This window comes from Suillus subalutaceus (assembly GCF_016647625.1).
Source record: "Suillus subalutaceus strain FC151 chromosome Unknown DFJ58scaffold_95, whole genome shotgun sequence".
Taxonomy (NCBI): Eukaryota; Fungi; Basidiomycota; class Agaricomycetes; order Boletales; family Suillaceae; genus Suillus; species Suillus subalutaceus.
In genome coordinates, this window is record NW_024540344.1 from 40,226 (window position 1) to 65,807 (window position 25,582).

The 25,582-nt window shown below is 47.6% G+C and overlaps 9 protein-coding genes and 1 non-coding gene across 10 annotated transcripts; 3 read left to right on the top strand and 7 right to left on the bottom strand.

The window, feature by feature from the left end:
* Window positions 1–111: 111 nt before the first annotated feature.
* On the bottom strand, window positions 112–1,898 carry DFJ58DRAFT_800775 (mitochondrial carrier domain-containing protein). The gene is made up of 3 exons (XM_041390833.1): window positions 1,437–1,898; window positions 1,150–1,384; window positions 112–1,094 (listed from the first exon to the last, which is right to left on the bottom strand). Exons 1-3 carry the CDS (start codon window positions 1,815–1,817, stop codon window positions 244–246), a joined length of 1,467 nt encoding a protein of 488 aa, XP_041241070.1. The 5' UTR covers window positions 1,818–1,898; the 3' UTR covers window positions 112–243.
* A 1,291-nt stretch (window positions 1,899–3,189) lies between these two features.
* Window positions 3,190–6,392, bottom strand: DFJ58DRAFT_915566 (uncharacterized protein; the record flags this gene model as incomplete). Its single annotated transcript, XM_041395443.1, has 10 exons — window positions 3,190–3,949; window positions 4,002–4,075; window positions 4,132–4,215; window positions 4,264–4,497; window positions 4,554–4,610; window positions 4,678–5,058; window positions 5,406–5,498; window positions 5,671–5,712; window positions 5,857–5,953; window positions 6,124–6,392. The coding sequence occupies 10 exons, from the start codon at window positions 6,390–6,392 to the stop codon at window positions 3,190–3,192; spliced, it is 2,091 nt and encodes a 696-aa protein (XP_041241071.1).
* Window positions 6,393–6,965: 573 nt separating this feature from the next.
* Window positions 6,966–7,070, bottom strand: DFJ58DRAFT_t114. The gene has a single exon. It is a non-coding gene; the product is annotated as a tRNA-Met (tRNA).
* A 246-nt stretch (window positions 7,071–7,316) lies between these two features.
* Window positions 7,317–9,474, top strand: DFJ58DRAFT_893611 (cysteine proteinase; the record flags this gene model as incomplete). The annotated part of the gene is made up of 10 exons (XM_041394810.1): window positions 7,317–7,457; window positions 7,557–7,940; window positions 7,999–8,080; window positions 8,130–8,159; window positions 8,212–8,265; window positions 8,317–8,390; window positions 8,437–8,495; window positions 8,543–8,945; window positions 8,996–9,136; window positions 9,188–9,474. The coding sequence occupies 10 exons, from the start codon at window positions 7,317–7,319 to the stop codon at window positions 9,443–9,445; spliced, it is 1,626 nt and encodes a 541-aa protein (XP_041241072.1). The 3' UTR covers window positions 9,446–9,474.
* On the bottom strand, window positions 9,325–10,351 carry DFJ58DRAFT_507806 (uncharacterized protein). Its single transcript, XM_041380742.1, has 4 exons — window positions 10,177–10,351; window positions 9,933–10,119; window positions 9,821–9,877; window positions 9,325–9,761 (listed from the first exon to the last, which is right to left on the bottom strand). Exons 1-4 carry the CDS (start codon window positions 10,185–10,187, stop codon window positions 9,504–9,506), a joined length of 513 nt encoding a protein of 170 aa, XP_041241073.1. The 5' UTR covers window positions 10,188–10,351; the 3' UTR covers window positions 9,325–9,503.
* An 8-nt stretch (window positions 10,352–10,359) lies between these two features.
* DFJ58DRAFT_800784 (uncharacterized protein) lies at window positions 10,360–12,491 on the bottom strand. The gene is made up of 7 exons (XM_041390834.1): window positions 12,006–12,491; window positions 11,801–11,952; window positions 11,678–11,746; window positions 11,136–11,619; window positions 11,015–11,081; window positions 10,881–10,967; window positions 10,360–10,828 (listed from the first exon to the last, which is right to left on the bottom strand). Exons 1-7 carry the CDS (start codon window positions 12,360–12,362, stop codon window positions 10,734–10,736), a joined length of 1,311 nt encoding a protein of 436 aa, XP_041241074.1. The 5' UTR covers window positions 12,363–12,491; the 3' UTR covers window positions 10,360–10,733.
* Window positions 12,492–15,056: 2,565 nt separating this feature from the next.
* DFJ58DRAFT_664354 (major facilitator superfamily domain-containing protein) lies at window positions 15,057–16,970 on the top strand (the record flags this gene model as incomplete). Its single annotated transcript, XM_041382428.1, has 12 exons — window positions 15,057–15,091; window positions 15,141–15,452; window positions 15,544–15,602; window positions 15,651–15,905; window positions 16,009–16,088; window positions 16,144–16,170; window positions 16,222–16,313; window positions 16,367–16,408; window positions 16,461–16,462; window positions 16,521–16,689; window positions 16,745–16,770; window positions 16,822–16,970. Coding segments are annotated over 12 exons (1,248 nt in total), but the record flags the coding sequence as incomplete, so codon positions are not given.
* Window positions 16,971–17,097: 127 nt separating this feature from the next.
* Window positions 17,098–19,237, bottom strand: DFJ58DRAFT_507921 (chaperonin 10-like protein). The gene is made up of 11 exons (XM_041380743.1): window positions 18,787–19,237; window positions 18,681–18,719; window positions 18,603–18,619; window positions 18,500–18,553; window positions 18,411–18,447; window positions 18,256–18,356; window positions 18,083–18,208; window positions 17,626–18,024; window positions 17,488–17,574; window positions 17,361–17,434; window positions 17,098–17,307 (listed from the first exon to the last, which is right to left on the bottom strand). Exons 1-11 carry the CDS (start codon window positions 18,857–18,859, stop codon window positions 17,187–17,189), a joined length of 1,128 nt encoding a protein of 375 aa, XP_041241076.1. The 5' UTR covers window positions 18,860–19,237; the 3' UTR covers window positions 17,098–17,186.
* Window positions 19,192–21,154, bottom strand: DFJ58DRAFT_893617 (uncharacterized protein; the record flags this gene model as incomplete). The annotated part of the gene is made up of 10 exons (XM_041394811.1): window positions 19,192–19,592; window positions 19,652–19,985; window positions 20,035–20,099; window positions 20,132–20,201; window positions 20,255–20,286; window positions 20,343–20,458; window positions 20,509–20,606; window positions 20,658–20,815; window positions 20,931–21,051; window positions 21,116–21,154. 10 exons carry the CDS (start codon window positions 21,152–21,154, stop codon window positions 19,546–19,548), a joined length of 1,080 nt encoding a protein of 359 aa, XP_041241077.1. The 3' UTR covers window positions 19,192–19,545.
* A 504-nt stretch (window positions 21,155–21,658) lies between these two features.
* DFJ58DRAFT_800799 (glycoside hydrolase family 92 protein) lies at window positions 21,659–25,582 on the top strand. Its single transcript, XM_041390835.1, has 23 exons — window positions 21,659–22,101; window positions 22,148–22,206; window positions 22,263–22,337; window positions 22,393–22,504; window positions 22,564–22,610; window positions 22,658–22,829; window positions 22,879–23,043; window positions 23,093–23,349; window positions 23,398–23,428; window positions 23,480–23,541; window positions 23,594–23,693; window positions 23,741–23,797; window positions 23,848–23,881; window positions 23,933–24,063; window positions 24,113–24,180; window positions 24,228–24,296; window positions 24,350–24,436; window positions 24,492–24,620; window positions 24,677–24,685; window positions 24,736–24,822; window positions 24,871–25,024; window positions 25,072–25,268; window positions 25,329–25,582. The coding sequence occupies exons 1-23, from the start codon at window positions 21,879–21,881 to the stop codon at window positions 25,503–25,505; spliced, it is 2,502 nt and encodes an 833-aa protein (XP_041241078.1). The 5' UTR covers window positions 21,659–21,878; the 3' UTR covers window positions 25,506–25,582.

Consider the following 25,582-nt stretch of genomic DNA (forward strand, 5'->3'; position numbering starts at 1 on the left):
CGCGGCCAGTGACGCGTCGCTCGTTTGGTGTTACATGCCTTTCCTAATTTGGCGTGATAATTCACCACTGCCTTAAGCTTAAGACCCGCAAGGTATATCAGACGCTGCCATGCAGGCTTCAGCTACATTGATAGTAGCAAAACCTAATTTGTTGACCTTAGAATTTAATTACAGAGAGCTACATGCTGAGGAGAGTTATAATTGTTACCCAGGAACGAGAGAATCATGTAGAGTAAAGTCTGCCTAGAGCTCTGCCCAACCCCCGTCCACCTCTTGTTGACCTCCGAAAGTAGTCAACAGTAATACGATAACGCTAACCCCGAGACGCATCCTTATTCCCCGGTATAGTTGTCCGATACCCGTGTTTCTTAGCCATCTGGATCCGTCTTGCTTCTCCACAAACAGGTCATTAGAATCTTCTTCTTCCGCGCGTTCCGTCTGCCGTCTTCTCGCTTTTGATCTTCGCTTGATAGGAAGGTCTGACCTCTCCTCAGTCACAATGTGCCACAGCGCATCCACGACGCCATTGTATGGTACAGGACGCGTCTCAACACACGTACGCAGCGCTTTCGTCGTACCCCGGGTTTGTACTTGTAGTCTTCTGCGCACGGTCTCGATGGGCAACGTGATGAGCAGGCTTGCCACAGATCCTAGCACTTGAGCAAAAGCCCATGCAATAGGACTGCTATCTGGAGCGACGTGTGGACCGAAACCCAATCGAGGAGCAATAAGCATAGGCATGAGGACGTGCAATAGAGGACGGAGGCCATTGTCCAAAATAGTAGGGATAAGGAGTTGCGGATGAAAATAAATGCTTCTGATACCACCCTCTTGAACTATTATCTGCCTCAGTGCATCAAATGGCCCAGTGTACGTCCGGTGGCGTTGCATCGCTGATTGGGCAATCAAGCGTGTCCGAACGAGATCTAGAGGCGAGAGTAGAAAGCCAGTGATGACATGCGATGCTACCGGTAAAAGAAGTGGTGGGCGATATAGTCCAGCGGCTGACGACAAGAACACAGAGTGCATAAGACTGTCAACGAGAGGTTGAACATTACTGAAAAGCACGTCGTGAATGCAGGATGTGAATAGCCCTGCGCATAACAACCCAGGTTAAATACAGGACACCACCAGAGGATAACGATTCACCTTTCCATAACGAAAGCCAGCCTTCTCCACGGAAGGCAGCGACACGTTTCACCATATCCCAGGTGCCGTTCATACTACCCACAGCTATGATATATTCGGGGCGTGTTCCGTCTTCCAGCACAGACGTCCTGATTACATAACCCTGATCGTCAACGGGCTTTGGTGCGGGGTACTTTATGTGTGAAGCAGCGGGGTCCGCGAAGTAGGAATCGTCCTCGTTCGTAGAGTCGCTAAACTAAGGTGAAACTTACAATGGCATCAAATACACATTTTAGATGCCCACCTACCGTTTCTTCCTCCTCTTCCTCCTCGTGTACCTGGCTGGATGGCGCCGGAGCATCCTTAGGAATCCACTGAATCTGTAGAAGTAGTTTGCCTACTTCCAGTGGCATCACAAGTGCTGTACTTGTGTACTGGAGTAATCCTGAAGCAATTAAAGAGCGCAGTAGCAGGGACACATTAAGACTAGAAGGTTCGCTGAGGTCTAGTGAAGGAGATAAATCAAAAATTGAGTTGTGCGCAGGACGAGTAGTCCATTGGTAGCTGGTCATTGCAGAACTTGCGGCTGAGGGTGTGCTTGCGGTCTGTACAGGAGGTGGAGGAGGAACAAATGCCCATGCGGACGAGGGAGGGTTGTAGAGATCACGAAGGGACGGGTTTGAGCTCATTAATGATCATGCAATGCCACCTCTGAAATGGGAGAGTCGAAGGAAATCTGTTGCACTTGGCAGGGAGTTGCTGGTTTATGAGACGGCGAGAACACTTCCGTCGCTTGACGAGCTTCTAAAACCCGCCAAATGCCACGTGACCATCATAATGATGTAGTTCGGTTCGGGAAACGCTTGAACGTTTGAACGCTCAACAACTTATGCAATTATGGCTCAAGGACGCAGACCCATCATTTGTGCCTCAACTGAAGGCGGACATCGATACTCATTCACAATCTATCAGCTACTTGAAGTAGTACGGGCCCTTGGCACCCAAATAAGTGTGCAACTGATATCCTTTGACTGCGGCAGTCACAATAATCGGCCACTGATGAGTCTGGTCTGTCCCGTACGTTGTCAATGACATTCTCGGTACTGGAAGTGTCAAGGCGGGTGACTCCGTCTTCTTGGATGTGGAGTTGTCAGTCAACTGTTTCTGAGGAGCATGCAGCGAAAACGGTATTCGAGTTCCTGGTTTGCATTTCTTACCTTTACAAGTCTGATGTCGTGACAGCTGGAACTTCTCAATGTGTTGCTCTTGCTCTCAAACAAGTGAATCGCGCGGCCTTCAGAAAGGGTATGGTTGGCGTGTCCAAAACTGATACGTTTCAAAACCTTATACCTTATAGCTCACTGGGACACCGCAGCAACCTCCCGCCCCATTCGAACGACAGGTCCTCATATTATAGGATGTCACTCGCGCGATGTAATCATCCGAGCAGAATTTGTAGCCTTAATACTATCATGCAACGAAACTACCGGGTATGCTTGAATGAATTGCTGTTCTTGCGGGCCACGCTAATACTGTTTGCGCATAAGCCATACTTCACTGCGGAGTGAGTGGGGTATCCCGATATCTGCCGCAGTTCTCATCGGTTTCTGGAGGGTCCTCCAAACTGCTCATCTGGACGATCCTCATGCGGATTGGTGATCGAGCCACCGTTCAGTTCGAGCTTATCTTATGTCCGAATCCGTCAAGTTGTTGACGACTATTCTGAACTTGAAGCTGCACCTCTGACCATGAACACATACAGGGACTCGGTGTTACCACTCATCTGCTATGACAGAGGGGAGCATGGTTATGACACGGTAATCAGCTGGACTTTTGTTGACGTCCTAGGTTTCCTCCCTCGGGAGAATTCGCACTCCGTCACAGTTACTTTCACTCCATCTTTCTTCCAACGTCAGGCCTGGTTGGTTGTAATAACTCTTTAGTGTGGCATGCGTATAAGTGTTGTACGGTGGTTATTTGACTGTATGTGTAGTGGATATATCAATCCCGAGAGTTTGCCGAGAGTAAAGTATCGGTCGACCTCGAGTAGTTGCAGAATTCTCAAGCTAGAGACAACACGGTCCGATGACTAGAACTTGGAGTTACTGCTCCAGTTGATTTTACGGAAATGCGAGTACTCTTCCTCACGCCCGGCGAGGCTGAACCCAAGCCTGATTTCATTCCGTCCTCCGCGTCAGAAAACTCGTCTTCGTCACTGCCGGGCGGTGTGACTTGTGATTCCTCGTCACTGTCACTTTCGGATGACACCTCTTGGCGGCGCGTGCCCCCTTTCACCCTTTTTGCAGAGGGTTTTTTGGCTCCCGAGCTCCCTTGCTTCCTTTTCTGTGTTGTGGGCGGCTTCGGATGCGCTTGGTAATGCAAGAACTGGTCGAACCACTCCGTACGGAATCCAACACATTTCATGACGGTGAAGCCGATTACGAGTCTTCCATCACTGAGTGCCTCCCGAAGACCGTGTGCCGTATGCTCGACGAGGCGAATTTCACCTCCCTTGTCTACAAGCTCAGCATTCGTGCGTTCGACCCAGTTCTTTCCCCATTGGGACTTCAGAGTTCCCTCCACCCAAGTTCGCACCACCAGGGGAGGGAGCAGGTGGAGTTGGTGAGGTGTGATCTCACCTGACCGAAAGGTCTCGTAAGAACCAAAATACACCCATTCATTTGGTTTGCCGGATATGACAACGTCGACTGATCCAGTAATGAGCGTGTCATCGTCAAAACGCCTCACCCTACTAAATACCACACCGTGCTCTCCCGGAACGAGCGGGAGATGCGGATTCCAAGATCGTTTGAGGGCCATGCTGTGATGCTCGCTTCAGTAGCGGTAGGTTAGATAGACTCGGGGAAACGCACTAGGGATACCTATTCGATTTGCTAGTCGGACCTTGCCAATTGACGAATGTACTTTGCCAATTTCCACCAAGAGCCTGAAGTAATATTGGGTGTTAACCTAATTTGATAGATGGGGGAATTCCGAACTCACGTTACTGATTACAGAACGCCTAAATCCAACTTGAAACCCCTTCTCTACGATAACTGGAGGTCCAAGATGAAGGTGTTCAAGATTCTAGATGTCGAACTTCCCATCCTCGCTCTTAACAAACGTAACATGGACGTTCAGATCAGGTTCATGTTCAAGCTCGGACTTAATAACAACTGCAATCTTCGCGCCTTCCGGCTCTGGTTTAATGGCAGTAAAACCAGATCCAGAAGCGTTGGGTGTTTGGGGCTGCGAGGACGCTGCATTTGGAGGGCCGTTTTCGGGTATAGGAAGATTGGATGCGAAGCTGTCGGACATGTCTTGGTCAATGTCCTGATGCCATCTAGCTTCGACGGCAGTCCCATTTGGCTGCCCGCAAAAGTCAGCATCAAGATTCAAAACCAAAGTGAAAAATGCTCGCTTACTACAGCATCCGACTTCAAACTATTTAACTTAATCATATTGAAATTGAGATTTTTGACCTTGTGAAGACATGATGTGAGTACTATTCAAGTTTGAGCGAGTGGCCTGCCAGTGCTATACACGAACCGTTTCGTCATCGAGCTGTCGCAAGATATTCTTCAACTCGTCTTGAAGGCCTGTGATTTCGGCAGTCTGAATGTCTCGTTCGTTCTTGAACTGCTTGTTTTCTTTGCGGAGTTTATTTAACTCCTTGCCCTGTTCCGCGACGAGCTTGCTTTGGGCTGTCAACTTTGCCTTGAGGGTAGCTATCTCGAAATTAGGGCGTGATATTTCTGTGGACTCCTTCACTGGGCGAACACTTTTGCTATTGGTATCAGTGTCCGAATCACTGAGTTCGATTATCTCATTTTGCATTTTGGTGGTTGCTGATGTCCGGGCCAACTTGAGACACCCACTGGCAGATTTCCGAGATCGAGGAGGTGGAACAGAGGTGGAACTGGAAGAGGGCTGGAGCAAAAGAGACGGAAACAATGCAAGTTCAGTACAAACGAGCATTTAGCAGAGTTCAGGACTGTCTCACCGGTATGTTAGACCTTGAAAATGGTAAGAAACATCAAGTTTCAATGGCAAGGGATTACGAGACCCTATCGGAGGCAATAGGAGGCAATCGTACTAGACTGACACTACGATCACCTCCAGTGTTCACGCTACACGCTTCATAAATTAATTCATTACAATAAGAGGTTTTTTTCAATTTTTGCTGTGCCAGTACCGATACGTATATGATAACAAGGCCTTCATACGTATGGTCAAGCGGCGAGGGACACAAGTTTTTGAAGTAATGGTCCACACACGATATTCCAGCACAGACCATCCTCACGCCATGGCGACCCGCCTGGAGTATGAGATTTAGCACATGCAGCTATGGCACCATGAATGTTACCCAGCTGTCTTTGGGATCATATTAGTCAAAGGACCATATGTTGTGTCAGAGACAGAGGATGGACGATGCAATGATACTTATCACAAATGACATGGCGTTGGCCGTTCAAATACCGAAAGGCGCCTAAAAGGCGAAGTCAAATAAACTCAATGCGGGACGCCTTTGCTCAGACTGACTGCCATGGACTTGACTCCCGCCATTTCGTCGTCCTTCCTGTGCTAAGGCGATATAATCAGCACACGCCTCCTAGTGCGAAACGTTCCAGGTGAGTCATTCGACATGCGTAAATGGTATCATGAAGACATGTCCAGCTACGGAGGAACTATCGGTGACTCATAACAAACCGCCCTCTCCACACTTACCAGCACGACGCAATTTCGATGGTCAGGCTGACGTCGCAATTGAACTGGCCTGTCATTGCAACCCGAGTGAATGGGGCGGCCTAGCTGCAAGCAAAGCCTTGAAACCAGATAAGATAGTAAACTTCTGGATAAAAAAGCCGTACAGAAGAAAGAAGATTAATATATCCGGCGCTTCATCAGTGGATACGATCAACACACGCACGGAGTCCAACGGCACCAAGTGTTCAAACTAAAAAAAGCTTGTGAGAGAAATTCTGGACCACTCACACTGCGTTGAGAGCAGTCAAAAACATATAAAAGATAGCAGCAACGAGAACAGCCAGAAGAATTGAGATCTCCGACCTAGAGATCGCTCCTGACGCGATTGGTCGGCGCTTTGAACGTTCTATTCCAGTGTCTAGAGAGGCAGTTGGGACTGAACTGAGTACCCACTTTGCGGTCGCGCAGTCAAGCATGTCATTTATGACACATCCCGCACTGCACACCAGTGTGCCCAGCAATGCGTGAAACAGAGAATATTTTACAACTTCGTTCATGGGAAGCGCCGCATGATAGGCTGCCAACAAGAAGCCCAAACTAAGCATTAGAATCTACAACCAACGAACAAGTACACCCACCTTGCAAAAAATAAGTCCCTTCCTACTTGGAACCAATGGAGCCTGGTGAGCTCATCTTGCCCCGGAGGGCATTACAAGAGGTTATACAGAGGAGAACGCTTTGAGTGGGTGATCAGAAACACCAGCGATGTTGATCTTTATACCCCTACGAGAGGACTTGCTGCGTTTAGTAAATTTGTAAAGGAGACGGAAGTTATACTAGGGCCATATATGTCAGCATTCTGATGCGATGGCTTGGATAGGACTCAGAATCCAGATCCAATGGGGGGAGAAGGCTGTACGTTCTCGCACCTCGAAGTCTGTTTTGTGAAGAAAACATGATTAGAAAAAAGATCAGTAGGAAGATTAATGTGACTCACGAAGAAATAACCTTATGTTTAGAGTTAGAGCTGGGCGAGCCTAATTTCCGAATCTGCACGTCCACGACGCACGTCACGCGTACGTGCCTCGAGGTTGCAGGGTCCTTGGCAGTAACGAATATCAAAAAGGCAGTGCTCGCTGCAAGGCTCGAACTTGCGACCTCAGGATTACCGAGTATACACTCGTCATACGACACATGTATGAGACCTGCGCTCTAACCAACTGAGCCAAGCAAGCCCATTAGGATTAAAATTAGAATTAAATTATATAATCATGTGTCTTGTTGTGCTGTGCTTTGACGCTAGCACTTTGACAAGATTTACTACAACAGTTAGTCTTGATCGTGATTGCACATAACCACCGTGAAGAACACGTTGCTTTGACGAGTCTGTCCTCGCGACCATTCATTGAGCTCAGCCTCGAGCTGGCTCCGTGCCGCAAGTCTTTCAAAATATCTCCCTTCCATCCTTAGCATTTGCTCGGATGACCAGTCGGAAGAGACAGGCCCCAGATCCTCTACTCCCAGTGCGTTCTGCTAAATACCAACGCACAGAAGAGAACCAGGGTATTTGGAATCGTTGGCGTCAACTTGGAACTGACGCATTCACACTTGGCTACGAAACGGTCCGCCTCGGATACCTGTCCCTCATGAACTGTGAGATTAGTTCTATTGCCAGACACGATCATTCACTGACAACGTGTTCAAAGCCTCTCAAAAACTAGGTGTATCTCAAGCCGCGTCCCGACAGCCGGAAAAAACCTAATCAAATCGGCTCTTTACCCTCGCAAGCTACCTACTCAGCCTTGCCACCTTGTCTGCCTATACCAGAAGAGTTCCATAAAGACTCACAACCAATGGCAGGCCGCTCGCGGCTTTCATCTTCTTTACAATCGCATTCAGAATCTTCGAATGCACTCAATGGAAACGGAAACTCACCTCCCTCAACCCTCACCGGACACACCTCGGTCACCCCGGTTCCCTCGACATCGAAGGGACACGTTCAACACAGCCAGTCGTATGACTTCATAGGAAGTTCCGCGCACGGGCGAGGAGTGGTCGGCGGTATTCGTCCTCGGCGGAGTCGAGATCATATATATGCTCGTGTTGTAAGTGTATAAGCAATGCTAGCCGGTTCCTATATCTTACTGTCTACCGATTTCATAGCACAAAGCCAAAGTACAAGATGATAGGAAAAAGGACCGCGAAGAGCTGGTGCAAGAACTCTTCCATTACAAACGCTCTACTGGTCAGCACACTAGTACTTTTCTTGATGCTCTATCTCTCACTCTGATTAGGATATACCTCAGATTTTGATTCTTTTAAATGTGCGCCCATTCTGTCCTGTCCATGTCTACATCTAATTTGCGCGAATCTCAGCTTTGATTAATTACCAAGCTCGACTTGAAATTCTTGAACGACATGCACTTTCGCGTGCGTGATTCTTATTACTTCAGTTTAGCACACTTACGACGTTGTGTGTAGCTTCACCATCACTAACAGATCTGCGTGTAAAGCAGTCCTCGCCTGGGCTCTCTCGTAGGCACTCGTTCTCAGATGTAAGCGCGTGCATACTTTGTTTGCTACTGTGCTAAATTGTGCCAGGATGTTGATCCCGACTTCCTAGAACGTGCACTTAGAAAGGCCAGGAAGTCATTTGAGCTGTATGAGCGTATATTTTGCATATTTTTCTCACTGATCAATTTTCCAGTCCGCCACCTAAACCGTTCTCTCCATCACATGATCGTCTCCGTTTATCGGCGCGCCACAGAGACGAAGCCATTGAGAAGCGTCTGCGACCAAAGCTACCCAAGGTTCTACCTCCCGACGCTGACACACAAGTCAACGCGCTCCTGTGCAAGAAAGGAGTCATTTCCAAGGTTGCTCGAGAATCTGTTAATGATCGCGACCTATCTCGGTTACTGCCCAGTCAGTGGTTGAACGACGAAATTATGAACTTTTATGGTGCGATGATCTTGACGCGCTCGGAGTCCAACCGCGACCCCACCGCAAAGAGAAAGATGCTGGATGTCCACTATTTTAGCACCTTCTTTTGGCCAAAGCTGAAAAACGAAGGCTATGAGCAGGGGCGGCTAGCGAAATGGACAAAGAAGGTTCGTTACTGCCCAGTGCAATTGAAGATGATGTCTCATTCCGCATACAGATTGATATTTTTTCGAAAGACGTCATCCTTATTCCTATCAACCACAACAATTCTCATTGGACCGGGGCTGCCATCAACTTCCGTCGAAAGCGGATAGAGTCATATGACAGCATGAATCTTGACCGACATCAAGTCTTCAAGGTACGTTAACTTGCCTTGGCGTGCCCAGGAAGGTCCTTATGTTATCTCCAGGCCTTGCGGAGTTATCTGGATTCGGAACATAGAAACAAGCGAAAGAAACCTTTTGACTTCACTGGGTGGCAGAATCACAATCCTGAGGACACACCACAACAGGAGAATGGTTATGACTGTGGCGTGTTCACGTGTCAGTTCTTGGAATCCTTGTCTAGAGGGGAGGAAGAATTCCATTTCTCGCAGCGGGACATGGCGTACTTGCGACGGCGGATGATTTGGGAAATTGGCCATGCCAAGTTCCTGGATGGCCCATGACAATGGGTCTCCACGCATTGCTCTTTTTACATGGTTTTATGATACTCTGTATTAGCATTTACTGTGGATACGGAAATGGTGTGACTTGAATGACGAGAGAGGTGCACTGAGGAAGCAATTGATCCAAAGATATCGATAAATATCCGTAGTGGGTTCTTGTCATCGCCGAAACCACCATACAATGATGAAGAACCAGAACACAAAGTACGAGAAATAGGATGTACCATAGCCATCGACAACCCTGCCGCTGTGCCATGTTGTTCATCCGACGGAACGTGCCAGCTAGGATGCCCGAGGTTTCCGCGAATGCATCATTCTGCGGAGCACATGATAAGCAGGGAGCCGCTGATGAGTAGAGCGACAGCATGCGCGCACCATCTGACTAAGTTGCACAGTCGATTCTCGGACCTCGTTTCCAATCCCAACTGTGATCTTTGTATAAAAATAATGAGTTAGATTGGCGGGCGAGGGGGGAAGCACCACTTACATCCTTGAGCAGCTTCACCTTGGCTGCCAGGCCTTCCAACGCCTCGTCATTCTGACCTTCCAAGTCATCCACGTAGCGGTGGCCAGAGGGTTCTAGGTTCGGGCTGTTATACGGTGACGAGCGTCCTGAATCTGGAGGTGTCACACCCAGGAGAGCTGAACGATCTCGTAGCGCTGTATTTGTTGCTCTGTATCTGAAGCATCAATTAATGAAAACTGCAAAGTAACTCTCGGGAGTGTCTCACCTTTGGGACATATAGTGGGGTGTATAAGACCAGCCGCAGCTCCACGCTTCCCGACCAACGGGTGAATTCGAAAGGGAATGACAATATTATTAAAAGTCCTTTGATTCAATACAGCCGAGACTGAAGGCGGCGATGTGTATGCGGATCCAATTGACAAAAGTGGGGAAGTACACGTCACACCAAAGTTCGTTCAGCTTGTGGTATAAAAATCCGTATCTATTTATTATAATATCATCGATACATGAAAATATCCACAATGCACAGGCAACTCCGAGGGAGGATAAAAAAAACGAATACCAGAAGAAACACAAAGCCTCCAGATCCAGATTGGAGAGCGATGCGTGCTAATGGCATGCGTGCGAATATATCTGTAAAAATACTTATACCTATAAATCAAGGAACTATAGAACGCGAAACATGGCAATGCGAAGATGGATAGGTCAATGCAAATGTGATCTTGGTTGGGGCAAGGTGAGGCTGGTGTGTCAAATCGAAAGAATGGCAAATATAGCGCTATAAAATACAAGCGAGTCCGTGGCTGTGATGTACGCGCGCTTTCATTCGATACTCATCCGGTTTGGGTTCATGCTCATCGGTCCTCGGTTCAAGTGTTGAGAGCCACGTCCCTGCGTGTGGGTTTTACTTCTTGCAACTGTCACACAGAGCATCAATCAAAGAAATCATGGAGGACAAAAAACACTAACTGGATGCCTTGAGTCCTCGACCGAAATTGCGCATCACCAAGACGGAAAAGATGATCGTGATGACGAGAAGGACAATTGCAATTGCAGCTACCATTATCGTGAGCTGCTGGAAAAATATATATCAAAGGACTTACAAAACGTGGAAAGTGATTTCCAGTACAAGACATATTGCGAATCCCGGTACTGAATAACCCGGAAAAGCTGAAACGTCATGAGCAAACGAGCTCTGCACAGCAAGTTTGCTAAAGAGCTCACCTTGTATGAGAAATAGACCAGGGCACCCATACTTCCAAACATAAACGTTCCCATCATCCACTTATTCTCGTGACGCGCAGCAAGGTGGCCTTCGACGAGGAGGAGAATTGATAACGGGAGAGCAGCCCAGGTGATGTAGTACTCCACATCGTCCTTCTGGAGAACTAACCATATGAATTGCACGGAGAAGCCAACCCAAAAGAAGATGTCGAACTTGACAAGACATTCGAAGATCTGATATGTGGCATACATTTTCTTGATGCGGCGGTCGGCACCCAGAAACTTGTACACCTTCCAGCCAAACTCGTTATAGATTTTCCAGCCAAGACCGATGTATGCTATCTCCGCAACGGATATGACGGCAGGTACGACATCAGTGAGAACAGTCACTGATACATGCACAATCCCGGCGGAAGTGGTCGACGAGTCCTTGATTTCGCCGATTTCAATAACAGCGTATAACAGGAAAAGAAGATTGAATATGCTGTAAGCCAAGTGTCAGGAATATGCTATTGTAGGTAAGAAGCAAGATATGTGCTCACATGAGAGATAAAAATTGCAGGGTATTACGCGCATACACCGCATCGACCGCCATGACAAGTTGGAAGACGCTGAATTGTAAAATTGTGTCAAATTAAGACGTCGAAAGATGTTCAAACACATACTGGGCAAGTGCGAATACGCTGACATACACAGCCAGTTTCCCTGAGTCGTCCTGCAATCGAACAAACAAGTCGCCCTCTATGGCCAGATCCACTGCGGTCTCGATCACCACAGTTAGGACAAACAGTCGACATGCCCAGGAATCAGGAAGAATCTAGATAAATTTCAGTAAAAACGACCGGTATCTGTGAAACAAATAGTGCTGACTTTTGCCCAACAACTCCTGGTGTCAATCGGCTTCTCCTGCTTCAGCGTTGGGGGATAGTCATGATTCGGAGGGTCTGGTTCAGCATCCTCCTCTGCAACTTTATCAACCGAATATAATCCTTTCTGTTCCGTAGAAAAAGAGCGGTCTCGTGAATCAGAATCGTCCAATAAGTCAGTTGAAACAGCAAAAGTCTGATGCCGTGAAGTTCTCGAGTACGGCTCCGCATATTGGTCAATGAGGTCGCTGACATCGTCGTTATACGAAGACTTGAAGTAGTCTGAAGGGGATGAATCGGGATGTTGTGCGGATAGGTAGTCTGTTGAGTGATCCCCGTAGGTTGTGAACGGGAGTGACATTGTTGGGAAATGAAAAGAGAGTCAGTTGAATGAATTGTGAATGTTCCGGGTCGCCCTGCGAGTTTGAATGTATAGAAAAGAGTGTGAGATAACAACTCGGGCGCAAATCGTGGCAGTACTTGTCACAGCTAGTTGTGGAAGAATAACTACCACACCGCTTTTGTGTTCGCCGCACTGCTCTGACCGTGCGAATAATTTCCCTCAAGCGCCCAACCTATTATTATTAAAAGTCCTATGACCACAGCGGACGCGATGATAAAAGTAGGTACTATAAAGACACGGCGTTACGAAGGATAAAAGCATCTAGATGATCAGCATAAAGTGGGATACAGCAGCTCTGCAATGCATGACATGCCGGATTCATGAAACTCGCAGTTGACAATATTAATTACATAACTTCTCCGGACCACAAAAATAATTGTCCAGACGCTGATAGGTTAATTGGGAGTAAGTAGTCTCCCAGACCTATCGAAGGAAGATGGTCGTTCGTTACAAGTTCGTCCTATTGAGGGTCGAGAGAGACTTTTGTTCCAAAAACAGTCGTTTGACCTGCCGATTTGTGTCACGGTTCTTCCTCTCCAATACTTGTTTGGAACGCCGCAAGGGTACCCATCAAACAATGTGGACAGACTCACGTGTCTCGAATTACATATGCACAGAGGTGGAGCCATTGAGTTTCCCTCCTCAATTAATGAAGCAAATGTGGCGCACTCCTAGTTTGACGGATACTTTGAGTAACAGTATTCCTCGAACCTTGAAAGGAGTCGCCTATCATGCATCATGCTCCGTATCGCAACAATGATCAATGATAGTGTGGTTCACCCCAGTGGATGAGGAATTCGTCCGGGAAAGATCCTGATAACGTGCAAAAGTTGCATGCCTGTAATGTCTTTTTGACGGGAACGCCGAGCGAGAACGAACATTCACGAACACCTATGCATACAAATTAGACTGATATGTTTGTGCAAATTACAGGTCAAGTGAACTAACCCAGGCGTAATTGATATCGTTTTAAAGAGTTACCTCTGACAAAGAACCTGCGAAAAGTTACATTACGTAAACTTGTTGGAGTGTGGACGCCGAGTCACGAGTTCGCATTCTTCAGTAGGGTCAATTAAGTGGATCGACTAGTGCTCCGCGTGCCGATTGTAGATCCGCCGACCTCGTGTCGTGACTTACTAGCTTCAGGTGAGCTAGCCTAAGTCAAAAACCAGCAAATTGGATGTGGGCATGAAGGCGGCCAAATATGTCGCCAGTGCGAGGTAAACTTTTCCATCGGGGATGCCAGGAAGCGGTCGATTAGATCTATCTATTGATAGTAAGTGAAAAATTTCCAAGTGTAATCCATACATAATATGCAGCCAAGTAACTCATTATGAGAACCGCGGGTGGAAAGCAGAGCAATCTTAGTTTGCCTTTTTAGGATTCCCTTCTTTTACTTCAGCGCTGAAGAGGCGTTCGAATACTAATCATTCAGCGTCATTCAACCCTCGGTCCCTCGTCGAGTGGTGCGAGTCACGACCGATTATCCGAGAACTCCAACTTGTAAGTTCTCATATGTAAAGTTGCTCTATGTAGCAGCATAATTACTTACTGAACCCCTGCTTCTAGATGATGATACGTACGGCCTCGTAGGGCGGTCTGACCTCCAAATTGTACTGACAACCGGTGCTCCTGCTCGGGATCTCGAAATAACTACAGGCCCAGGGCAGTTTCTTGATACGTTTACAACGGGAATATCCTCTGCCAGCTATGGTCACTTTGTGCACCTCTTTTTCGGCCGGCAATATGGCAGAGTCTCAACTGCACATATCACGGGTGCGCTCTAGTTGCTTGGCCACACATGAATCTATATCATATGGTGATAGATAGAGGCATGCAACTAAGGAATTTCAAGGAAAGTTGACTGCTTGAATCGAGTTACACGGCCCGATTGCGACTCCACATAGATTCGAGAGGGTTCATGCGCCCATCTCTCTCCCACACGTAGAATCTCAGCACCACTCAGCGGGGCTTGAATGTACCTGTATCTACCTCAAAGCTACTATAAAATTGCTCTCTGTGAGTGAACGTCTTTCACCGAGCATCCTCATGGATTCTCCGCAGTCGCAAGTCACTGACTACCACCCAGAATCAATCACACTTCCTGATCGCTGTTGGTATCCAACCAATAAGCTACCTGTCATCCCATCATTTTTATCACATGAGGCTCGCCATAGCCATTCACTTGGCGCGAACATCGTAGTCGAGACTCGAATGTTGACAGAGTCTTCTTCGAAAACCGGCGCAACTTTCAAAAAAACTATTACGCCATTGTCCCATCTCGATCCGGACGAAATCGCTTCCTCTCCTGAATCTTTGACCAGAACCCCCTCAACGGCCACCTATGTGGACGTTTTCCCCTCTGATGCGCAGAGTCGCAAAAATTCATTCGAAAAGGAGGCAGAGGTGTCGACACCTAGCCTTGAGTTCGAGAATTTAACTCGAAGATTATTAACTACTTACTTCATATATTTTGTCTGCGGATGGGGTGATGGAGGTTAGTCCACGGTTTAAGCTTGGAAGCTCACGCTCATAGAACTCTTCAGTCACTGCTACTGTCCTCCCCTGTATGTTTGTTTCCGTTTTTTTCCTGGTATTCTGTTCAGCGTTTCTCCGTCAGCTTTTGAGAAAGACTTTGGTTTGAGCTATACGACATGCTCTTTGTTGTTTACAGGCAGTACGGTCGGGTAAGATTCTCGCCAAAATATCTATAAAATACCGACAGCTATCCACTAGGTCTGTGGTCGGCACCATCCTGCTTGAACGAATCGTCAATTTCCTTGGTCAATTTTGCCCGTCTTTGGATCAACATACCTATCTCCCTGCCGTTCCGTTTTTTGATTGCCTGTTCACCAAGAATGTGTCGGCAGCTCGCCCTTGCGATGTCGGATATTCACCCTCAAAAGCACGATTTTCTTCGCTCGTCCTTGGAGGTCTCCTTCATCCTCTGTTCTTTATTATAATGGGTACCGCTCGTAATTATCCAGCGTTACTTCTGGCATATGTTATTGCCGCGTTCGCACGCTCTTTCTGGACCTGTGAGTACTTGTTTTGATCGTAATGTTTTCACTTATATAGTTTGTTCAGCATCATCGTGAGCGTTGCGCTATGGTATCTTCCTGATACTAAAAAGTTTCAGGAATTTTTACGTTGTGTCTACACCCAAGAAGCCCCTTGGGGTTTTACTGGGATGTTGGTGTGAGTAGTGATGTGTGTCTGTGTAATGCTGCTGCTCACGTCTTTCAGGCATTGGGTCATTTTCAGCCCCGCTTGTATGCCAAACACTCATGGCAAAGGGAATTCTCTGGAAGCATTTTTATCTTGGCTCCTTAGTTATCTCTGCAATCGCTTTGAGCTTGACCATCTTTTCTTTCCGTCCAACGCGCAATGAGTTGCTGACAGACCGCAAGGCCGCACTCGACGCTATGCAAATTATGTCAAGTGCCCACAGCCCTGGGACTGACACGATAATACAACCATTCCATGAAGAGAAAGTCCGAGGTTCCTCTGCCCGCCGTGTTGATGCCCAGTCCCCACCCAATAGTGCGGTCACTGTTGCTGCACATCATCAGAAATACTAACCTACTCCTAGCTCTCCTCCTAGCTTTGTCGATGCCATACCAATGGGCCTTTTCATTGTTCGCGTTTATTTACGGCGGTAGCGAGACCACTTTTCAAGGATTTGTGAGCGTCCATTCGGACTTGAGCACTGGACAGAATCTTGAATGAATTCTCGCAGATCGTTACCTATCTCCTTACCAATCGGGTGTGTTTCTGTTGATCTAGTTGTTATTGTCCCATTTTGAACATGGACCAGGGTTCCAGTCCGGACACCGTCGGGTACGTCAGTAGCGGCTTTTGGGGAGGCATGGCTGCTGGCAGAATTTTATGGGGATATTATTGCACTGGGTCGGTCGCAGTGCATCGTCATGGCCTTGTCTAATTTTTGATGTGTTCGGCAGCTTGACCTTTACCCAGCGCAAACATATTATTCATGCATGCACGTCTGTAACTCTATTTATGACTCTCTGAAAATTACTGATTGCTAGCCTTCAGAGGTTCGTCAAGAGGGCCTGCTCCTCAGATTGACAATCCTGACTTGATAACAATATCTAGGCGTTTCCTTCCTCATGACCATCCTTATTTGGTTTGTTAACTCGACAATCGAGAACGCCCTTTCATCCGCCGTGGTGGGTTTGATGTATGGGCCTATATTCCCCGGGACACTAGGTCTTTGTAACAATGTCCTGCCGAGAGACGTACACATGGTTTCAATGGCTATTCTGTGAGTGCCCTCATCACAGCATTCCAGACATACCTGACTGTGACTTCCATACCAGCACTGCCATTGCTAGTGTAGGAAGCGGTGCGTTATTTGACTTGGGCTATATTCTTATAGGCTGACCGAAGCGTTAAGCCGTGCTCCCCTTCATGACCGGTATAATCTCGAACAAGGACGGCATGAGAGTCTTCTGCTATGTGACAGTCTCTCAAACTGTGGCCATGTTCGTCCTTTGGCTCTTCTTTCCCTCGTCTCTACCTGTGCGCGTTTCAAGTTCCGCGTGAGCCTAGAGGAATCATCAAAGAATGGTATAGATATTTAGATTCGGACATCAAATTTTTGGCCATAGAGTGGTGTGTATCTACATAGTGTTTGTTTCCGTGGGAGAAGTCAACGTCATGTACCAATTCCCCTTGGATCCACTTTCAATGCGATCAAAACAACAACACAACAACAGAAAATCCGCCTGGGCGTGCCGTCCGTGATAAATCCTGTGGTTTTCAAACCTCGTTGATGTCGACGTCAGGGCCGGAGATCATGATCTTGATGACCCCCTTGCCATCGGGACTCTTGCCGTTGCGAGTGATTTCAAATGCTTCACCTGCCTGCGTGAATGGGAAACTATTGGGAATGTTAACACAACAATTGTATAACATTCACAACAGTGGGCATACCGGTGCGACACCAGGGATTTGAGGTCGACCTTGCCTGACGCAACAAGGGCGATGGCGAGAGGGTAGTCGCCAGGCTTTGTTAGACAGTGATCAAGCACTGCTACGGAGAAAAGTAACGAGTGCTTACTCCATATCGGAAGGAACCCTTGAGGACAAGCTCCTTGCAAAGGACAGCAAACATGTCAATGGTGACATCGGGGTTATCTATGCCGACCTATTCATAATCAATCAAGTAGACCCTTCACTGCTGTAGATTTCAAAGTACTTGGACGAAGGTACCACCACTCTTGGCAATCCGGATACCTGTCTGAATACAGACCTCTGCGCCAGAAGCATCCAAAACCAAGTCGATTGCCCGAGGTCCATGCTCAGCGATGCAGAGCTTCTCTTTCATTGCCTGGGCATTACGCATCGAGAACCCGACCCTCGACTCGCCCTTATCCATAGAAGGAGGTAAGAAGATGTCGGTTGCAGCGTATGCTTTGGCAAATTCGAGGCGGTCAGCAATGATATCAACAGCAATAATGCGGGAAGCGCCCAGAGCTTTCGCGACGGCCATGCACAAAAGTCCAACCGGTCCACAACCAAAGATGGCGACAGACTGGTTTGACCGCAAAGCACCGAGTGTCGAGACAGCATGGACTGCCACAGAAAGAGGTTCCATCTAGAACAGGGTCGAATGACTGAATAAGATTTAGTGTGGTCAACCGCTTAGTACGTACCATTGCTCCATCCTCGAGACTGAGGTTTGGTGGAAGTGGGTAAGCGAGATCAGACGGGAGGCGGTAGTAACGGGCGAGAGTGCCGTCTGTAGGAGGAGTAGCAGCACAGACAATGTCGGGGCAAATCTGCTCGGGCGTCAGGAACTAAAATTGGGGCGCAAGACCATGCTCGCCTGGTAGCGACCCTCCTTGCAAGCTTCGCACTTGCGGCATGTTGCGGCAGGTTCCATAGCCACTCGGTCACCCACTTTGACATTGGTCACGCTGGGACCAACTGAGCGAGGGCCCTTACAATAAACGATCATTTCTAAATAAGCTATAGACCTACCTTTCGAGACCACGCCTGCTGACTCGTGACCTAGCACCTGATAGCTAACAATGAGGCTTGGTCGTGAATTTCGATCAAAAGTGATTGACCATAGGTTTCTCTACAATAAAATCACCGACCCTTCCATGGACAAGAAAGTGCACCTGGAGGAGATGACTTGTTGTCCTGGTACAGAAACAAATAGGGGCATACGTCTGTGCCACAAATTCCTTGTGGCCGCGAATGAGCCTTGGGAAAATTATAAGGGATGAGGAGGTCCTGTGAACGCACCAGTCTTCTTCACTTCCACGAGGACCTCATTGGCGTCAACTTCACAAGATAGAACGATTAAGCGGCGAGCGTGAAGAGTCTAACTGGCATCCAAAGATAGACTCACTCTCTGGAACGGGCTTTTGCTGGATCTCAACATCCAGGATGCCCTTGAGCACGAATGATGGGTTGTCAGACATGATGAACAGAACAGCCTGCGGAGGTTGGGGGGCAGGCTGGGAAGATGACTGGTTTCCGGGCCCACCTGTGTCTAGATCTGCGAAGACTCGGGAGTACGGTGATAACGAATGGGGAAAAATGGGATCACCGGTGAGTACTGAGTTGGTACTAGCTTGGTTAGGATAAGTTCCGCTGGATGGTGCTTCTTGCTTGTGACGGAAAGCTCGAGCATGTGCAGCTGCAGTTTTTTTTTGGCTTTTCTGGTCATGATGGATGGTCCTTGCAACGAGGAATAGCTGATATACTATTTACATTCACTGCATGACTATACGGTACTGCATGCAACGCATAGCTGTAACTTCAAGTTGACCGTCATGGGTGTTCCTGTCCAAACCTAATTTGGACTAGGTTTAGGGTTACGCTTTCGACTTGTGACCACATCATACAAGGTTTAGCTAGACCTTTAACCGTGCCTCAAGGTTACCAAGAAGTACAGGCGTCCAACAAATTCAGCGCTCAATTTCACATCTCGTATAATATGTGTAACTAACAACAACACTGTCAGTGGAGAATATTACAGATTAGGGTATCATAACCTTGCTTTCATAAACATGGTACACAGCATGACTGGACTGATTCATGTGTGCGCAGTAATAGATAGGAAGTGCTCGCACATGCAGCAATATGGCAAAAGCAGAAAAGGCGTTCAGCCGTCTGTATCGGTCGACGACCCGGTCTCGTCTCCTTCGACGTCTGGTACCATTGGTTGACGAGTAAGTAGAGACCAAGACGTGCTGTAGCATTGAACCTACCGACAAGATAGTCTTGTTCAATTCTCACAGCAGGCGGTGGTGGCGGGGGCGGTGGAAGTAGTGGTCTTGGGGGACTCGGGCGCTTCTGCTGGGCAGCCAACGCACCCCTACCTGTGCCTGTCTTACTGCCCTTAGGACGCCCGCGTTTTGGCGGACCTGTCCCTGCAACACTTCTCGCTGATATCGCGGACGACGTTGATGCAATGGGCGTGCCGACAGATGATTGAGAACCTGGGGTAGAAGAGCGATCACGCTCAAGGAAAGAGGCAGTAGATGAGGAACGAAGTTTCGAAGGGACTTTGGATTGGGAAGACGATAAGGGCACTTGAAGAGTCTGAATAAATTCGAGTAAGAAGGGATAAAAAGATAAAAAGGACTCGCACGTTGCTTGCAATCGTGCCGCTGCTGTCAGGGTCCGCTTTGAGGCGAGACACCGGTGACCCTGTCACTGTCAGATCACAGGAAGACGATGCAAAGAACAAATCAGCTTTACCCGCTGTTTAAGTTTCTTCGTGGGCTTTTTCGTTGGTGATGTCTGAGGTGATATGGGCTAGAACAACAGCAATTCAGATTGGGGTCAAACAAGAGTTGCGTCATCCCTACTCGTTTTCGCTTCAGATTGAAGTCTGAGTCATCTACGGTAAGTTTATCAAAACACTCCTTGATGAGCAAAAAAGTGGAAGTATGTCACCTGCCCGCTTTCCTTTGCCCTTTGCCCTGCCCTTGCCGTTCGAGTTATCATCTGAAACATTGCCATTTTCTGAACCTGGGTATGGAGACGCTGACCGGCCAGGTTCGATGGGAATCCTGAAGACGTTATGAGTACGTTTGAGTGGTAACATTGGCGTGTAGCTCACTTTGCCTTAAGATTTGTCCCACGGGGAGCCGCACGCCTGCTTCCGGTCCCTGTCCCCATACAAGCACTCAGGTGTGGAGCAAATCTATTGGAAGCGACCTAGAGCGATGACTTAGTTTAACATATAAAATCATTGAGCCCTGTGCTCACTTGGCGCTTGCAGACCATGCATTCAAAGAGAATGTTGCCGTCGGATTTACTTCCGTTAGGAGTGTTGGTTCCAGTGCTTGAGGCCGTCTTTCCTCCGACATCGCCATGGAGGTTAGACTGCGATTGTGGTGTTACAGTATGGGCCTCATTTGGATGAACTAGATTTGTGGAGGGAGGATAATATGTCAGGAATAGTAAATGACGGACGAAAGTGCCAACATACCCAAGCCACACCTGCCGACAGGTTAGTGGGTATTCATACTGGTAATGCACTGATGACGTACCGTGTGTGACATGTGCGACAAACCGCTCTACTGCGCAGAAGCTGGTGATGCGCCTGTAGTGCCGCATCCATTGCCAGGTCATCCAACATGGCTGAGAAGATCTTGGACGTCTGGTGCATGGGTTTCTGGTTAGCGCTGCCGCACTACTAAGTATCAAGCCGTCGGACAACTTACAATGGTTGATATAGCATCTTCGCGTTCTGTCTTCGACATGACTGATACGTGCCAGATATTACTACGCCTTCGAGAAGTAAGGCTGTAAGTAAGTAGTTTGAAGGCTTGTTCACCGTTAAGCTTAGTAGACTCCTTCGATGATGTTGTGGAAACCCCGATTCGATCAGTAGCCACGTGGTTATCTCCGTACGCGCCATTATTCGCTGGCTTTCAATAGGACAAAAGTCTAACTTAGTACTACAACTCCATTGTTCGCTGTTCATTCCAGTCACAATGGAAACAGCTGACTTTGTCAGAGGATGGACTAATACTTCGAGCTTCAAGTCCGGGCCGACCTTTCTCCCTGTAATCTCCCGGTATATTTGCCAATGGATCGCTTCTTTTCCTTCGCATCTCCACCGAGCAACAGTTTCGCGCACAGCTCGCAAGACCTACCTGTAAATTTGTGATTGGCTTCATGCTCTCATTCACACCAGGCTTCTTCAAATTAAGGTGTTTGCTGAGATGCGCAAGAGATACAGTCCTCAGCATGCTTAATGGACGCGATATCCTTGCTGGAACTCAGTTTTTATTCGCTTTAAAGCTTAATTGCTGCACATGCAGTACGCACATGATCGTTTTCATCAATCACCCTACTCGGGACCACAAGGTCTCTTCGCTAAAAACCTCTAGCGAAATCTGATACTAGATGTGGGAATATGTCTCGTTGTAATGCCAGTCGATTTAATCTGAGTTCTCTCACCTGCGCCGAATCTTCACCACCATGGCGTGTTGGCTAGTGCTGCTCTCTGCGCTTTTTTTGCTAGCTGGTTCAAGTGCCCATCCACCCATGCGATTGGCTACCCATTCGCGTCCGAAATTAACTGTTCGCTCCCAGACAGACACAGCGACAACTTTGCCAGGAAACACAACTATCACAGACTTGGACTCTGCAAGCTACGTCAATGTTTTCATTGGCACAACCAATGGAGGACATGTCTTCCCCGGTTTGCTTCTATGGTGCATCTTTGACTTCTGCTGATTTTTGCGTAGGTGCCACTCTTCCGCATGGAATGGTGAAAGTTGGACTCGACACTGATTCTCCAGGAAATGTAAGGTTATCCAATGTTTAGTCTTCATGACGCCTTAAGTTTCGGACATCTTACAGCAAGCGGGTTACGATGCCAATGTAAATTTCAATGTTACCGGCTTTTCGCAGCTGCACGATTCAGGGACTGGTGGTGTGCGTGTCATAGGTGCTGCAAAGTACTGTACTTACAAGCTAATATTTCCTGAAGGGCACGTCGCTATCCAACTTTAAGCTCTGGCCTCTGCCTGAATGCGGGTCATTCTCATCCTGCAACACGTCCATGTTTGTCAGAAAGACGTTACGGAAAGTCCTCCCTGATGGTAACCAACTACACCTACATAGAATAGTGGTTGTATGCTAAATATAACATAATTTACAGGTTCTCCCGACGATGCTGGTTCACCTGGTTACTTCGCAACGAATCTTGTATGTGACGAAATTACTACACTGTGCCGTCGATTTAGCCCTCGCAGTCTACTGGAGTGCAGGTGGAGTTGACTGCTTCACGTCGTACTGCACTTCACCGTTATACATTTCCGCCTTCGTCACGTGAACCCCGTATTGTTGTGGACATCACCAATGACGGCCTGATCAGCAACACAGAACCCGTTGTTAACGTTAACACTACTACTGGGCGCGTCACAGGTAACATCTCTCAATGCTCCCTGATATCCCACCTCATCGTCACTTTTAGGAGGAGCTAGGTTTGCTTCATCGTTCGGTCCTAAAAGATACAGTGTCTACACTTGTGTAGATTTCAAAGGCGACGGGTATGACTTTGAGGCTCCCACTGAATACGGGGTTTGGATGGATAATGCCCCTGAGCAGAATAGCACACAGCTCATCCAATTGTACTCTGGTATCTACTTGACCCTTCCTCTTGGTATCTTAAAATGCATGGCTTGCAGGCTTCGTGTCCGAAATGGGTGCTCTGCTGACTTTTCCGCCCTCTTCGAATTCGATTCATACGACCATCCTCGCACGTGTCGGTGTTTCATTCATTTCCTCCGACCAGGCCTGCGCCAATGCCGAGTCAGAGATCCCGGACTTCGACTTCGATGAAACCGTCGCAACAGCTCGAGGAACGTGGAACGAACTCCTATCCCGAATCCAAGTCGATACTCAAGGCGTGGACAACGAAATTACTGAACTATTCTACTCATCAGTAAGTGCTTGGAATGTCCCAATGTACCCGAGTTGCACGGTCCTTTAGCTTTACAGGACGCACATTTCTCCCGCTGATTGTAAGCTATGTTCCCTTTTGCGAGCACAGAATCGTTGACTCTGATTGGTAGACACTGGCGAAAACCCCAACTGGAGTTCCACCGAGCCTTATTATGATTCCTTTTACTGCAATGTTGGTATCATTTGATGGCGTTGGTAACATATTATTAACGTCTCGAGCACAGTGGGATACTTACCGTACCCTGTATCCTCTAATGTCGCTTCATGACCCGGAGGTGTTCGCCCGCATCGTTCGCGGAATGATCAACATTCAACAGCATGAAGGTAGATAACCGTATTGTGAAATAATGCATGCAACTCATCCATAATAGGTTGGTTGCCTGAGTGCCGCGGCGCTACTGTTCAGCAATTCATCCAAGGTGGAAGCAGTAAGTTCTCGAACTAGTTTGCATGGTTCGCCTTTGAATTATGGCCACAGACGGCGACCCTATTCTCGGAGAGTTCTTTGTCAAGTCAATGATCATAGAACCCAGTGCTTGTATATTCACTGACTGCTATCATAGATTTTATGAACATGCTAGCGCTCTGAATGTCTCAGCTGATGATCTGTACACTGCCCTTCTTGCTGATGCGGAAGAACAATCACCCAACTGGAATCTCCAAGGAAGACAGACAACTGTCTGGAAACAATACAGTTAGTAAATCAATATTCATCGTGTACCTGATTACGATCATCCTTCCAGACTTCATCCCTTCCGACATTTATGGCTCGGGAGGTACCGCCACCAAGCAAGTCTCACGTACACTAGAGGTAGGAGCGTGTTCAATCTGCGGCCTCATTCTCGCTTACTTTGATAGTATTCATTCGGTGACTTTTCCATCTCGCAAGTTGCAAGAATTCTCAACAAAACGGATGATGTAGCCAAGGTTTGCCATTCTCCATGTATGTGAAACGAGAACATTAGTTTTTGCGATTGTAGTACCAAGCCCGAGCTGGAAACTTCTTCAATGTCTGGAATGAAATGGTTACACTTCCCGGGAATTCCTCAATCAAGGGTATGATGCAGGCAAGTCACTTACTCGTAAGATTGTCAACGCAGCACAAGACTCACTAATTTCCAGCCTCGCTTCGCAGATGGGCAGTGGAATTACACAGACCCTCGTCATTGCAGTGTAAATGATCCTCTCCAATCAACCTGTTACCTTGATGCTACAAACCGCGATGGTTTCTATGAGTCATCCCCCATGGTGGTGTGTATCTTCACTAGACTCCATGATTATTTCTATCTAACAGCTTCTTGCTCTAGTATTCTCAAGTGTGTACATCACGAATATACCTCTTACCTTCTTGACAGACTATCCCTAGTACGTTCCTCAAGACACAGCCAAGTTGATCTTGTTGCAGGGAGGCAACGAGTCATTCATAAATCGACTTAACTTGATCATCGACCAGGTAAACACCTCAACTACAAATGACGCTTGAAGATTGAATTGCATCCAGAACTACTTTGACGTTACAGATGAGCCATCTCAGCAAATTCCTTTCATGTACCACTACGCCAATCGGCCAGGCCTCAGTACCCAACGTTCCCGGATGATAATTTCCGAGTCTTACAACACCACGGTCAGCGGTCTTCCGGGTAATGATGATTCCGGCAAGTCTCGCAAAAGTTTTATTGGACGTCGTCTAATGCTTGCTCAGGTGCCATGGCCAGTTACGCCGTTTTCTACCTCGCGGGCATGTACCCGCTTCCCGCAACACGCCAATTTCTTCTCGCTTCACCCTACTTCCCGAAAATCACATTCTATAACCCGCTTTTCAATACCACGACGACGATCATTGCCCATAATTTCAGGGGCAACCCTCAGAGTGGCATTGGTGGAACTGTCTTCGTCAAGGTTTGTCACAGCTCAACCGCGTATTTTTGACCTTTTCTTAATGAGAGCGAACTGCCGCAGAGCGTGACTATTGATGGCCAGCCATGGCATTCAAATTGTTACCTAGACTGGGATGTCTTCGTCAATGGTTCCACCATCGAACTTGAGCTCACAAGCGATATCAATATTACTTGCGGAGAGGGATCTGACGCTTTGCCTCCATCCCTTTCGACTGGTGGATACAGTGGATCAATGTAAAAAGAAAATTGAGACCAATTAGATAGACCACGTTCATATCTCGGTCTGCCTTGTGGAAATGAATTTACTTTCAACTC

Coding starts and splice junctions, on each gene's coding strand:
- DFJ58DRAFT_800775 (XM_041390833.1), bottom strand. CDS start 1,817: ATGAGCTCAAACCCGTCCCTTCGTGATCTCTACAACCCTCCCTCGTCC. Junction 1,385..1,436: donor AGGAAGAGGAGGAAGAAACG/GTAGGTGGGCAT, acceptor GTTTCACCTTAG/TTTAGCGACTCTACGAACGA. Junction 1,095..1,149: donor CTGGCTTTCGTTATGGAAAG/GTGAATCGTTAT, acceptor TGTTATGCGCAG/GGCTATTCACATCCTGCATT.
- DFJ58DRAFT_507806 (XM_041380742.1), bottom strand. Junction 9,878..9,932: donor AGGTGAAGCTGCTCAAGGAT/GTAAGTGGTGCT, acceptor TTTTATACAAAG/ATCACAGTTGGGATTGGAAA. Junction 9,762..9,820: donor CTGTGCAACTTAGTCAGATG/GTGCGCGCATGC, acceptor TGTGCTCCGCAG/AATGATGCATTCGCGGAAAC.
- DFJ58DRAFT_800784 (XM_041390834.1), bottom strand. CDS start 12,362: ATGTCACTCCCGTTCACAACCTACGGGGATCACTCAACAGACTACCTA. Junction 11,953..12,005: donor CCAGGAGTTGTTGGGCAAAA/GTCAGCACTATT, acceptor AAATTTATCTAG/ATTCTTCCTGATTCCTGGGC. Junction 10,829..10,880: donor TCGAGGACTCAAGGCATCCA/GTTAGTGTTTTT, acceptor TCTGTGTGACAG/TTGCAAGAAGTAAAACCCAC.
- DFJ58DRAFT_800799 (XM_041390835.1), top strand. CDS start 21,879: ATGGCGTGTTGGCTAGTGCTGCTCTCTGCGCTTTTTTTGCTAGCTGGT. Junction 23,542..23,593: donor ATGATTCCTTTTACTGCAAT/GTTGGTATCATT, acceptor TCTCGAGCACAG/TGGGATACTTACCGTACCCT. Junction 24,297..24,349: donor AAACGGATGATGTAGCCAAG/GTTTGCCATTCT, acceptor TTGCGATTGTAG/TACCAAGCCCGAGCTGGAAA.
- DFJ58DRAFT_507921 (XM_041380743.1), bottom strand. CDS start 18,859: ATGTCTGACAACCCATCATTCGTGCTCAAGGGCATCCTGGATGTTGAG. Junction 18,357..18,410: donor AGCAGGCGTGGTCTCGAAAG/GTAGGTCTATAG, acceptor GCCCTCGCTCAG/TTGGTCCCAGCGTGACCAAT. Junction 17,575..17,625: donor GTGGTGGTACCTTCGTCCAA/GTACTTTGAAAT, acceptor GATTATGAATAG/GTCGGCATAGATAACCCCGA.